This window comes from Oncorhynchus nerka, linkage group LG4, assembly GCF_034236695.1.
Source record: "Oncorhynchus nerka isolate Pitt River linkage group LG4, Oner_Uvic_2.0, whole genome shotgun sequence".
Classification (NCBI taxonomy): Eukaryota; Metazoa; Chordata; class Actinopteri; order Salmoniformes; family Salmonidae; genus Oncorhynchus; species Oncorhynchus nerka.
The window spans coordinates 44,609,867-44,624,353 of NC_088399.1; the positions used below are offsets into that span (position 1 = coordinate 44,609,867).

Here is a 14,487-nt window from a genome sequence, read left to right on the forward strand (position 1 = left end):
CCAATAGCATGTCCCCCACTATGCATAAAAACGAGTTTACACATGCAAAATGTCCAAACAGCCTTAACAGCGTGCACGAAGGTACATTTTCAAGACACTTGAACAATAATATGTTGGTGTTGAAAGAAAACCAGTGTGTGTGTGTGCGGCCTACCAGCAGACAGCTGTGTCCTGTGTCCCATAAGTGTATGTCCCATAGTGTGTGTCCCATAAGTGTGTGTCCCATAGGTGTGTGCCGGCATGACAATAATACTACACTACCCACAACACCATGCGTTAGACAGACACAGCCATGTTGTAGGAAATCCGTTTGTGGTGGATTACAGTAATCCGACAGCAGAGTCTGGACGATACATTTGATCACGACCAAAACCCAAACCGAGAGGCCTGGACCAAATGAGGTACAGCCAAGAACAAACAGATGAAATTAAGACATGAACTGATGCGCGGTGTGTAAACCTGAGCAAAGTGACAGTGAGATTGGCTGGAAATCGTTTCCTGGACCGGAGCGGTCGATTCATCTGACAGAAATTGACAGCAGCTGGCTAGCTAACGTTACCTCCGCAGCGCAGGGCAGAGAGACAAGGCAGGAAAAAAGCTTTAATTTAGTGGTTAAGGTGATCTTCCCCTTTCCCTCCCCCTCACATCTATAGCTAGCTAACTAATTTACGCTCCTGCCTAGTTGATCTGCACTGCCCTAGTCTACAAGCCCGCTGCCGTAGAGGAAGGCTGTGGATCCAGAGGTGCTGTTCCAGCTAGCTAGCTAGCAGCACGGCTAGCTCATTTTACCAGCTAGCCTGCTAGCTACGCCGAGGAATTCACACCATTAGCTAGCTGTTTCCTGCTGGGGAAGACACACCGAGATGTCGGTGACGAAAGACCAAACGCCAACCAAACTGTCCACCACCGAGCGGCCCATTAAAGGTATACAGTCGTATCTCTATTAATTCAGCAAGTGGTTGCAGAGAATTTAACGTTAGCTAGCTAGTTACACGATTATTACAGCTAGTTAGTTAACTAGCAATCAAGCTAACTAGCTAGTTAGGTCATTGTTGTTCACTGTTTGGCGCAAGTGGGATAATATGGCATCTGTTTATTTCCTAGCATCCCTTGCTAGCTTGTTAGCCTGCAGTACTAGTAGGAGGACATGACATGTCATGATATAATGTCAAGCAGCTAGCTAGTAAATATTTGACACCGTCAATCTTGGACTAACAAACTAGGTAGTCAACTGTTTTTGAGCCTCCTAAGTGATTCTATTTTTGTTGAATCTGACTGAACTGAAATAAATGTGTGTGTGTCTGTTTGATGTATGTCTGGTTCAGTAGACCTGTGTGTGTGGTGTGTGTGTGAGAAAAGAGAGGGTGTGTGTGGGTCTACACACACACACACACACGGTTCCTGCGGCATATGCTGAATGACTGTCAGTGGATTGAGTGCCATAGAGCGGGTCTTTTTGATTTACAGCCAGGGTGGCCTATTAGGAGGGGGGGATTTGCTTTGCTACCAAATTGCAACATTTGCTTTTGAAGAATCTGCTTCTATTTGTAATGGACTTGAATGGTACAGCATGCAGATGGCAGGCCTAACAGTGCATAGCTACTGCTCTGTCTCAACTGTAACAGGTAGCAGGTACTGCGTGTAGCCTGATCTAACCCTGATCTATATTATTAAAATAGGACTCATGGACTTTGGGTTTGGCCACAGGGATTGACGAGGAGTAAGTAGTGACCTCTGTCATAAAGCCAATGTACTTTGTTGTGGACCCAAAAAGAGAGAGTGTGAGTGAGTGATAGGCTCAGTGGGTAAGTGGTGCTTAGGAGCATGAAGATGATGTCATTATACCTGCATCTCTCTGACGCTGCCAGGCTAACCATCATCCTACAGAAAGCACTAGGCTATATAACGATCACATTGCTAGCCCTCACACACTCATACATAGGTCTATAGCATGACTCTGACATGACCACTGGCTGTGACTGACCAAGATGCTCCCCCCTCCCTCCACCGCTCAGACTGTTCTACCTCCATTCTTGCTTCTTGCTCCCTTATTTTTTGATTTGGTTGTATTTCATCTTATTAATTGAAATGTTTTTCTTGTATGTGTTAGTGTACTCTAATTCAGCTTGTAGCTGGCATAGTACACATTCAATTACATTTCAAAAATATTCTTTAAATTATATACACACACGATGTAACTTGTGTAAATCCAAATCTGCTTAATCTGATGTTACCTGTAGTTTTAAATGTATTTTTTATAGCATTTAAAATCAAATAGAAAGTTGGCAGAACACATCTCTCATGCTAATATTTTGATTAGTGGGGGACCGTTTTTTTTGTCAAAAATAATGCGGCCTATGCCTTTAAATGTTTCTAGTGTGACGGGAGCATGCTTTTTAAAAGAATTGGCTGCGATCAATAATCCGTTTTTGGTCAGAGGTGTGTGTGTGTGTGGGCGCCTGTGTGAGTGGGTTGCTCTGTGGGTTGCTCTGTGAGGGTTGATGTTTTGACCTTTTGGCTTATTTACCGATGGTAACCTGATCAGGCCAGCCAGCTGCATCACTGCCTGTGTAACGACTATGTCACACATGCATGTATGGATATGGGCCCTGATGCAGGTCCCAGGGAAGAACTCTATGGATATGGGCCCGGGACTAGAGTGTGTTTAGTGCGGAGTCACTCTGGATAAGATGAACTAGTATTCAGTGTATGGGTTAGATATGATGAACTAGTTTAGTGTGACATGATTGGCTCAGTCTGTCTGTGTGACCTGCTTCTGTTTTGAAGTTTTACACTAACTAGATCACTCGGCCGAGAAAGCCAATCGAGATATAGCGAGACGAAGAGAATAAATATTTTTGCTCTTTTCATAGCGGGAATTATGGATGCAATACCTGGCGCCACGCCGACGATAACATAAAAGACCGGGTTCTAATGAATGAATGGTAGATTAATAATGTGGCTAGGACTTAACATTTAATATAGCCTGGAGACAGACAGAAGAGAGAGAGACACAGATAGAGATGGTTATTTGCCAGTCAAACCTGCTCTTCCTGATAGAAGTAACTAGTCCTAATGCAAATGTGACGCTCTATTCTTACCCACTCACTCAGCCATGCAGTACACCCATAAACGCTCTCTGTCTTTCTCTAGAGCCAACACCTCTTTGTGAAAGGATGGGCACCCTGAGGTCTCCAGGGGGTGTGTCCTGGGGTTCAATTGACCGATACATTAGGGGGTGGGTCCTGGGGTTCAATTGACCAATAGATGCTAGAGGGTGTTATAATGCACCAATTATTTACAGCGGTTAGTGTTAGTAGTAGAGGTTGACCGATTATGATTTTTCAATGCCGATAATGATTATTGGAGGACCAAAAAAAGCCGATACCGATTACTCGAGTCAGACAGCCCAAGCGGTTGCATATACCCTGACTCTGCTTGCACTGAACGCAAGAGAAGTGACACAATTTCCCTAGTTAATATTGCCTGCTAACATGAATTTCTTTTAACTAAATATACAGGTTTAAAAATATATACTTCTGTCTATTGATTTTAAGAAAGGCACTGATGTTTATGGTTAGGTACATTTGTGCAAAGACTGTGCTTTTATCGGCATGCCCTTTTGTTAAATCATAACCTGTTTGGCGAAGTTGAAGTAGGCTGTGATTCGATGATAAATTAACAGGCACCGCATTGATTACAGTTAAAGTCGGAAGTTTACATACACTTAGGTTGGGGTCATTAAAACTTGTTTTTCAACCACTCCACACATTTCTTGTTAACGAACTGAAGTTTTGGCAAGTCGGTTAGGACATCTAATTTTTCCAACAATTGTTTACAGACAGTTTATTTCACTTATAATTCACGGTATCACAATTCCAGTGGGTCAGAAGTTTACATACACTTAGTTGACTGTGCATTTAAACGGCTTGGAAAATTCCAGAAAATGTCATGGCTTTAGAAGCTTCTGATATGCTAATTGACATCATTTGAGTCAATTGGACATGTACCTGTGGATGTATTTCAAGGCCTACCTTCAAATGCAGTGCCTCTTTGCTTGACATCATGGGAAAATCAAAATAAATCAGTCAAGACCTCATAAACAAAATTGTAGGCCTCCACAAGTGTGGTTCATCCTTGGGAGCAATTTCCAAACGCCTGAAGGTACCACCACGTTCATCTGTACAAACAATAGTACGCAAGTATAAACACCATGGAACCACGCAGCCGTCATACCGCTCAGGAAGGAGACGCGTTCTGTCTCCTAGAGATGAATGTACTTTGGTGCGAAAAGTGCAAATCAATCCCAGAACAACAGCAAAGGACCTTGTGAAGATGCTGGAGGAAACCGGTACACAAGTATCTATATCCACAGTAAAATTAGTCCTATATCGACATAACCTGAAAGTCCGCTCAGCGTGGAAGAAGCCACTGCTCCAAAACCACCATAAAAAAGCCAGACTACAGTTTGTAACTGCACATGGGGACAAAGATCATACTTGAGAAATGTCCTCTGGTCTGATGAAACAAAAATAGAACTGTGGGGCCATAATGACCATTGATATGTTTGGAGGAAAAGGGGGGGCTTGCAAGCCGAAGAATACCATCCCAACCGTGAAGCACAGGGTTGGCAGCATCATGTTGTGGGGGTGCTTTTCTGCAGGAGGGACTGGTGCACTTCACAAAATAGATGGCATCACGAGGGAGGACAATTATGTGGATATTTTGACGCAACATCTCAAGACATCAGTCAGGAAGTTAAAGCCTGGTCGCAAATGGGTCTTCCAAATGGACAATGACCCCAAACATACTTCCAAAGTTGTGGCAAAATGGCTTAAGGACAACACAGTCAAGGTATTGGAGTGGCCATCACAAAGCCTTGACCTCATCCTATAGAAAATTTGTGGGCAGAACTGAAAAGGTGTGTGCGAGCAAGGAGGCCTACAAACCTGACTCAGTTACACCAGCTCTGTCAGGAGGAATGGGCCAAAATTCACCCAACTTATTGTGGGAAGCTTGTGGAAGGCTACCCAAAACGTTTGACCCAAGTTAAACAATTTAAAGGCAATGTTACCAAATACTAATTGAGTGTATGTAAACTTCTGACCCACTGGGAATGTGATGAAATCTGAAATAAATAATTCTCTCTACTATTATTCTGACATTTCACATTCTTAAAATAAAGTGGTAATCCAAACTGACCTAAGACAGGGAATTTTTACTGTGATTAAATGTCAGGAATTGTGAAAAGTTGAGTTTAAATGTATTTGGCTAAGGTGTATGTAAACTGTCAACTTCAACTGTATATGCAATGCAGGACAAGCTAGTTAACTATACATGGTTGACTAGGTTAACTAGTGAATATGTGAAGATTGATTGTTTTTTGTAAGAAGTTTAATGCTAGCAACTTACCTTGGCTCCTTGCAGCCACAAGATCCTTTTGACTCTGCACTCGCGTTACAGGTGGTCAGCCTGCCATTGCAATGTAATCGGCCATAATCGGCATCCAAAAAGTCTGATTCACCAATTTGTTATGAAAACTTGAAATCGGCCCTAATTAATCGGCCATGCCGATTAACCTCTAGTTAGTAGTGTGTATTCCGTTAATCCAGGCTGCATCACATCCGGCCGTGATTGGGACTCCCATAGGGCAGCGCACAATTAGCCCAGCATTGGCCGGGGTAGGCCGTCATTGTAAATAAGAATTTGTTCTTAACTGACTTGCCTAGTTAAATAAAATAAAAAATTACAAATGTTGTTTTTATTGTGTTGTAGCGGTGCCCTACCCCCCTGGTTCCAGGCTGACTGTAAAGGACCTGTATGTAGATGGGAAGCCCAGTGTTGAGGTACTGAAGAGCCATCTGGTTAAGGAGGGCCGCCTTGAGGAGGAAGCAGCTCTACGCATCATCACTGATGGAGCCAACATCCTGCGACAAGAGAAATGCATGCTGGAGGTGGAAGCACCTATTACAGGTAACCTCTGACCTCTAATTAACCCCTAACATATTCCGACAGACGGATCTCTAACGTGTGTGTGTTGCAGTGTGTGGGGATGTCCATGGCCAGTTCTTTGACCTGATGAAGCTGTTTGAGGTGGGCGGCTCGCCCAACAGCACCCGCTACCTGTTCCTGGGGGACTATGTCGATCGAGGGTACTTCAGCATCGAGGTCAGTGTGTGTTTCAGCATCTGCTGTTTCATCTGACATTTGGAGTCATGGCCTGTTACACAGCCTTGAGTCGCAGGGCTTAGGAGCACATCTTTAAATAGACAGGAAGCACACTACCCAGTACCACCGCCCTCCCCCACACAGACTAACAGAAACGTACACTCCCTCCCTAACCCAACACACACTGTTGGGTTTAAAAATATTGTGGGAAGGCTGTGAATAGCATGTATTCTAATGAATTAAAGAGATTCTCCGGTACTTTTGTAGTTGTGAAAGTAGCGCTGTAGAGCCAGTAGTTGTGAAAGTAGCGCTTAGAGACAGTAGTTGTGAAAGTAGCGCTGTAGAGACAGTAGTTGTGAAAGTAGCGCTGTAGAGACAGTAGTTGTGAAAGTAGCGCTGTAGAGACAGTAGTTGTGAAAGTAGCGCTGTAGAGACAGTAGTTGTGAAAGTAGCGCTGTAGAGACAGTAGTTGTGAAAGTAGCGCTTTAGAGACAGCAGTTGTGAAAGTAGCGCTTTAGAGACAGCAGTTGTGAAAGTAGCGCTTTAGAGACAGTAGTTGTGAAAGTAGCGCTGTAGAGCCAGCAGTTGTGAAAGTAGCGCTGTAGAGCCAGCAGTTGTGAAAGTAGCGCTGTAGAGCCAGCAGTTGTGAAAGTAGCGCTGTAGAGCCAGCAGTTGTGAAAGTAGCGCTGTAGAGCCAGCAGTTGTGAAAGTAGCGCTGTAGAGCCAGCAGTTGTGAAAGTAGCGCTTTAGAGACAGCAGTTGTGAAAGTAGCGCTGTAGAGACAGTAGTTGTGAAAGTAGCGCTGTAGAGCCAGTAGTTGTGAAAGTAGCGCTGTAGAGACAGCAGTTGTGAAAGTTGCGCTTTAGAGCCAGCAGTTGTGAAAGTAGCGCTTTAGAGCCAGTAGTTGTGAAAGTAGCGCTTTAGAGACAAGTGGTCCCTGAAAATTCCGTACTACGTTACATAGTGTATGTGAAGATATGTGCCCCACGTCATTGCTCTCTTTCTTTCTGCTGGTGTGCGTCTTGCTAGCCCTTAATCAAATGGCAAGGAACTGAATCTCATTGTCTTGAACTTGATTTGCTAGGTGGTTGGTGCATGGGAGGAAATGTGAGAGAAGTTGGCCTTTATCCTAGCTGTGGTGATCATAGCTAACGCTAGCATCATGATAGGAATCGTAGCCAACGTTAGGGTCATGATAGGAATCGTAGCCAACGCTAGCGTCATGATAGGAATCGTAGCCAACGCTAGCGTCATGATAGGAATCGTAGCCAACGCTAGGGTCATGATAGGAATCGTAGCCAACGCTAGCGTCATGATAGGAATCGTAGCCAACGCTAGCGTCATGATAGGAATCGTAGCCAACGCTAGCGTCATGATAGGAATCGTAGCCAACGCTAGCGTCATGATAGGAATCGTAGCCAACGTTAGCGTCATGGTAGGAATCGTAGCCAACGTTAGCGTCATGGTAGGAATCGTAGCCAACGTTAGGGTCATGGTAGGAATCGTAGCCAACGTTAGCGTCGTGGTAGGAATCCCTGCCAACGTTAGGAATCCCTGCCAACGTTAGCGTCGTGGTAGGAATCCCTGCCAACGTTAGCGTCGTGGTAGGAATCGTAGCCAACGTTAGCATCGTGGTAGGAATCGTAGCCAACGTTAGCGTCATGGTAGGAATCGTAGCCAACTATCGTTAGCGTCTTAGTAGGAATCGTAGCCAACTATCGTTAGCGTCTTAGCTATGATTCTTATTATGATACTAACGTTAGCATCATGAGAGGGATCTCACACACACTCTTTCTATCTTCAGTGCGTGTTGTTCCTGTGGACTCTGAAGATCAACCACCCCACCACTCTGTTCCTACTCAGAGGAAACCATGAGTGCCGACATCTCACAGAGTACTTCACCTTTAAACAAGAGTGTGAGTGGTCCTTGTGTATTTAGTGTGAGTGGCCCTTGTGTATTTAGTGTGTGCGCCTGTGGGTGTGCCTATGTGTGGGTGGGTGCATGGGTGTAATAGTAATAATGTCCTCTTTGTTGTGTTCTAGGTAAGATAAAGTACTCTGAGCGTGTGTATGATGCGTGTATGGAGGCGTTTGACTGCCTTCCCTTGGCTGCGCTCCTCAACCAGCAGTTCCTATGTGTCCACGGAGGCCTGAGCCCTGAAATCACCTGCCTGGATGACATACGCAAGGTATGACCCCTGACCTCTATCCCCTGACCTGCTCTGGGTTAACTTAATCATTTGAATTGGTTTAGCTGGCTATGTTAAGTGTTTTGACTGGTCTAATGAGTTATTTAACAGTTTTTTAATTGGGAAACCCTGTAGATCAACTTTGTTTAACTCTTGTGTTGACCAGCTGGATCGGTTTAAGGAGCCCCCTGCATTCGGACCCATGTGTGACCTGCTGTGGTCAGACCCTGGAGAAGACTACGGCTCTGAGAAGACCCAGGAACACTTTGCTCATAACTCTGTTAGAGGCTGCTCCTACTTCTACAGTTACCCAGCAGTATGTGACTTTCTGATGAACAATAATCTGCTGTCAGTAATAAGAGCACATGAAGCCCAAGACGCTGGGTGAGTATTATCCATAATATGACGCATTAATAATAATAATATTAGTAGTAGTATAATACTGTTTCGTGATATTAACAGTGTATTTCCTGTTTAATGTGCATTTCAGGTATAGAATGTACAGGAAAAGCCAGACGACAGGTTTTCCTTCTCTGATCACGATCTTTTCTGCTCCGAATTACCTGGACGTGTACAACAACAAAGGTAAAGAAATGACCAAGGCCACACTCCATTTCAAACCATGACAACAGGGAAGAAACCATGACGACAGGATAGAAACCATGGCAACACAGGGTAGATAGATTATGTATATATATGTGTGTGTCCTTGTAGCGGCGGTGCTGAAGTATGAGAACAACGTGATGAACATCAGGCAGTTCAACTGCTCCCCCCACCCCTACTGGCTGCCCAACTTCATGGACGTCTTCACCTGGTCTCTGCCCTTTGTAGGCGAGAAAGGTGAGTGTGTGTGATAACTATTGGGCTCCATGTTACCTTTGCAAAACTGACCTGTGAGATAACGTTGTGTGTTCGTGTGGTAACCCTGTGTGTGTGTGTTCCTACAGTGACAGAGATGCTGGTTAACGTGCTCAACATCTGCTCTGACGACGAGCTCATGTCTGAAGGAGACGACACCTGCGAGGGTAAAAACACACACCCTGTTAAGAACTCTTTTTATTTTTTTCAATATTCTTTTATATATATTGACTTTCAATGTAAGCAAATGATGAGAAGAGGCTGAAATAGCAGTATTTTGTTTCTTCAAGGAGGAACTGAAACTTAAGGAAGTGAAGTTGTTTTTGACTGAAGTGCGTTATTGCTCATCACAGAGCAACGGTAGATGTGAAGGTAAATAGACAGATCTAAAGGGTTGTTAGAACAGAGATCTGTATATAATGACTAGGGATGTGGGTTTGAAATAATTTCACTATTGGAATAGTATCATGCATTTTTTTTGCCGGATATTCGAAATACATGTGACTCTTCTAACCTGAGCACTGCTGCGTGAGGGATAAAGGCTGCCGCTCTATTGCTGCAGATGCAGATGGGCCTTGTTTGTAATTTATGAGATGGGAACGAGCAGACGGGGGAAGAGAGAGCAACTCTACTACAGCCTAGACTATCTCACTTGTAGCAGCCACAATGTTATTTATGATCCCATATAACAGTGCCTGTCTTGACTGGAGTAGCCTAGCTAGAGAAGCTAGCTCCGCTAGTCAGCTAGTTGAGGCCACATGCTGCACTTTCTCCCAAACCCCCATTCAGATAAAACAACAGCCTACCTGTTGGTTGCCCTACTCCTTCTCATTTCTGTAACTTTTAATTCTGTAATTTCATCCATTTTGCATTGCTTTAGTAAACTCTCACTCCACTTGCTACACGCTGAGCCTCTTTGCCCCCTTGATTGGCCAACAAAAACAGCAAGTTACACACATGAAGGCTACCGGTCATCTGTCAGTATTTGTATGGGGCGCACCGTGCACATTGTAAAAACTAAATTGAAAAGTTTGTTGTTTTATGAAATTAGTCATTTGAAAATCATGGTATATTCTTGTATGCAACTATGTCACATGAATATTACATTTTTTTTAATTAGAAAAAGCCTTTTCAGTTATAAAATAGGCCTATCATTGTTTTCTCGCTAAAATGTATTCGAATACTAGCATCCGTTCAAATATTCAAAGAACACATCCCTAAAATTGACGCGATGCTCATCTGCCGCCCTTGAGTCCTTGTCTCAAAGGCAGGAAGGCAGGCGACAAGCTTAGGTGCAAGATAAGCCCATAGAAACGCATTGGGGTATTTATGGACAGATTTTGGCAAAAGTGAAACCTCTTGCGTCGCCTCTTCCTCTGGTTAAAAGCATCAATTATAAGTTTGAGACTCAAGGTCTGCTTTTAAAGAGCAACTGCCCCTAAAAACCAACTTCTCATTTAGAAAATAGCCTATGTGGCGTTAATATTAGTCAGAAATATTTATTCTACTCTCAAAATGTACTATTAAGTGTAAATAAGAACATTTTAGTTCACAGAGTGTTGTGTGATTTGTGGACGAGACAGTGTTGTGTGATTTGTGGACGAGACAGTGTGGTGTGATTTGTGGACGAGACAGTGTTGTGTGATTTGTGGACCAGACAGTGTTGTGTGATTTGTGGACCAGACAGTGTTGTGTGATTTGTGGACGAGACAGTGTGGTGTGATTTGTGGACGAGACAGTGTTGTGTGATTTGTGGACGAGACAGTGTGGTGTGATTTGTGGACGAGACAGTGTGGTGTGATTTGTGGACGAGACAGTATCACAACGTGAATGAAAGTGGGGTTTGTTTCAAATCAAGCCATATGCCCGCAGCTGACTGCACACAAGTAATTATCAATCCGGAGTGCAGCTGCACGCCACCGTATCGTAATGCCTGTGGTATATTTAGCATAGGGACCATCGGTAAATTATGATTTATAAACCTCAAACCAACTATATATTTTTTTGAAAATCATGTACCCATTTTGAAAGCATTTAATGATAACTAAAAGGTGTGCCAGCATGAAAATATGGACTCATTTACATTGTGTCATCTTTTGACAAACACAAACTAGCCCCGGAGATATAGTGCCTTCAGAAAGTATTCATACCCCTTGACTTAGTACACATTTTGTTGTTTGACAGCCTGAATTCAATTTTTTTTCTCTATTTAAAAAAATAAATAAAAATCTCACCCATTTTACACAATCGCCATATACAGTTGAAGTCGGAAATTTACGTACACTTAGGTTGGAGTCATTGAAACTTGTTTTTCAACCACTCCACAAATTTCTTGTTGACAAACTATAGTTTTGGCAAGTCGGTTAGGACATTTACTTTGTGCATGACACAAGTAATTATTTAGATTATTTCACTTATAATTCATTGTATCACAATTTGAGTGGGTCAGAAGTATGCAATACACTAAGTTGACTGTACCTTTAAACAGCTTGGAAAATTCCAGAAAATGATGTCATGGCTTTAGAAGCTTCTGATAGGCTAATTGACATAATTTGAGTCAATTGGAGGTGTACCTGTGGATGTATTTCAAGGCATACCTTCAAACTCAGTGCCTCTTTGCTTGACATCATGGGAAAATCAAAATAAATCATCCAAGACCTCAGAAACAAAATTGTAGACCCCCACAAGTCTGGTTCATCCTTGGGAGCAATTTCCAAACGCCTGAAGGTACCACGTTCATCTGTACAAACAATAGTATGCGAGTATAAACACCATGGGACCACGCAGCTGTCATACCGCTCAGGAAGGAGACGACCATACTGTGCAAATCAATCCCAGAACAACAGCAAAGGACCTTGTGATGATACTGGAGGAAACCGGTACAAAAGTATCTACGTATATCCACAGTAAAACAAGTCCTATATCGACACAACCTGAATGGCCGCTCAGCAAGGAAAAAGCCACTGCTCCAAAACCACCATAAAAAAGCCAGACTATGGTTTGTAACTGCACATGGGGACAAAGATCGTACCTTTTGGAGAAATGTCCTCTGGTCTGATGAAACAAAAATATAACTTTTTGGCCATAATGACCATTGTTATGTTTGGAGGAAAAAGGTGGAGGCTTGCAAGCCGAAGAATACCATCCCAACCGTGAAGCACGGGGGTGGCAGCATCATGTTGTGGGGGTGCTTTGCTGCAGGAGGGACTGGTGCACTTCACAAAATAGATGGCATCATGAGGGAGGACAATTATGTGGTTATATTGATGCAACATCTCAAGACATCAGTCAGGAAGTTAAAGCTTGGTCACAAATGGGTCTTCCAAATGGACAATGACCCCAAGCATACTTCCAAAGTTGTGGCAAAATGGCTTAAGGACAACAAAGTCAAGGTATTGAAGTGGCAATCACAAAGCCCTGACCTCAACCCTACAGAAAATTTGTGGGCAGAACTGAAAAAGCGTGTGCGAGCAAGGGGCCTACAAACCTGACTCAGTTACACCAGCTCTGTCAGTAGGAATGGGCCAAAATTCACCCAACTTATTGAGGGAAGCTTGTGGAATGCTACCCAAAACGTTAAACAATTTAAAGGCAATGCTACCAAATACTAATTGAGTGTATGTAAACTTCTGACCAACTGGGAATGTGATGAAAGAAATCCAACCTGAAATAAATAATTCTCTACTATTATTCTGACATTTCACATTCTTAAAATAAAGTGGTGATCCTAACTGACCTAAGACATGGAATTTTTACTAGGATTAAATGTCAGGAATTGTGAAAAACTGAGTTGAAATGTATTTGGCTGAGGTGTATGTAAACTTCCAACTTCAACTGTTTTTCCAAGTAGATATAAGTCCAAACTGTAACTCGGCCACTCAGGAACATTCACTTTCTTCTTGGTAAGCAACTCCAGTGCAGATTTGGGCTTGTGTTTTAGGTTGTTGTCCTGCTGAAAGGTTCATTTATCTCCCAGTGTCTGGTGGAAAGCAGACTGAAACAGGGTTTCAGTATTTCTATTTATTATGGATTTGCATTAGCCAAGGCAGCAGCTACTAGTCCTGGGGTACAGCAATATTAAGGCAGTCATATACAATTGAAAAAACATTACAATACATTACGCAACATATTTCACAACACATTAAGTGTAAGCCCTCAGGCCACTCCTCTACTACCTCATATCTACAACACAAAATCCACGTGTGCGTGTGTCTTCACAGTCCCTGCTGTTCCGTAAGGTGTTTTTTTAAATCAAATTTTACTGCTTGCATGAGTTATTTGTTGTGGAATAGAGTTCCATTTAGTCATGGCTCTATGTAGTACTGTGCGCCTCTGGTAGCATGTCTTGTGGTGTATGCATGGGTGGCCATGCTAGTAGTTTAAATAGACAGCTTGGTGAATTCAACATGTCAATACCTCTCTCAAATACAAGTAATGATGAAGTCAATCTCTCCTCTACTTTGAGCCAAGAGAGATTGACGTGCATATCATTAATGTTAGCCCTCTGTGTACATTTAAGGGTCAACCCTGCTGCCCTTGGCCAGTTGTAATTTTCCTAAATCCCTCTTTGTGGCACCTGACCACACAACTGGAAATTAATCCAGGTGCGACAAAACTAGGGCCTGTAAGACCTGCCTTGTAGATAGCGTTGCTAGGAAGGCAGAGCAGTGCTTTATTGTGTGTTTTGATCATGAGTTTACATTCCAGGGTTATTCCAAGCAGTTTAGTCTCCTCAGCTTGCACAATTTCCACATTATTCATTGCAAGTGAATGATTTGTCCCAAATGATTTGTCCCAAATACAATGCTTCTTGTTTTGAAATATTTAGGACTTATTTTTTACCACCCATTCTGAAACTGACTGCATCTCTAAGTGTTGCAGGGGTTTCACTTGCTGTGGTAGCTGATGTGTCTAGTGTTGAGTCATTAGGATACAAAGACACACATGCTTTACTCAGAGCCAGTGGCAGGTCATTAGTAAAGATTGAAAAAAGTAAGAGGCCTAGACAGCTGCCCAGGGGAATGCCTGACTCTACCTGGATTATGTTGGAGAGGCTTCCATTAAAGAACACACTCTGTGGTCTGTTAGACAATTCACAATATAGCAAGGGATGTAAAGCCAGAAACACAAGTTTTTCCAGCAGCAGATTATGATCGATAATGTCAAAAGCTGCACTAAAGTCTATCAAAACAGCTCCCACAATATTTGTATTATCAATTTCTCTCAGCCAATCATCAGTCACTTATATAAGTGTTGAATGCCCTTACCTGCT

General features: G+C 43.0%; 1 protein-coding gene across 2 annotated transcripts in view; it reads left to right on the forward strand.

The window, feature by feature from the left end:
- The first annotated feature begins 297 nt into the window (after window positions 1-297).
- The window catches only part of LOC115126103 (serine/threonine-protein phosphatase 2B catalytic subunit gamma isoform-like), a 30,323-nt gene continuing 16,133 nt past the window's right edge, over window positions 298-14,487 (forward strand). For both annotated transcript variants that reach the window (XM_029655688.2, XM_029655706.2), the window contains exons 1-9: window positions 298-924; window positions 5,776-5,973; window positions 6,044-6,168; window positions 7,973-8,084; window positions 8,212-8,357; window positions 8,524-8,741; window positions 8,848-8,942; window positions 9,072-9,197; window positions 9,305-9,382. In XM_029655688.2, the coding sequence (XP_029511548.1) occupies window positions 864-924; window positions 5,776-5,973; window positions 6,044-6,168; window positions 7,973-8,084; window positions 8,212-8,357; window positions 8,524-8,741; window positions 8,848-8,942; window positions 9,072-9,197; window positions 9,305-9,382 (1,159 nt within the window). In that variant the 5' untranslated portion in view covers window positions 298-863. The remainder of the gene's footprint in view (window positions 925-5,775; window positions 5,974-6,043; window positions 6,169-7,972; window positions 8,085-8,211; window positions 8,358-8,523; window positions 8,742-8,847; window positions 8,943-9,071; window positions 9,198-9,304; window positions 9,383-14,487) is intronic.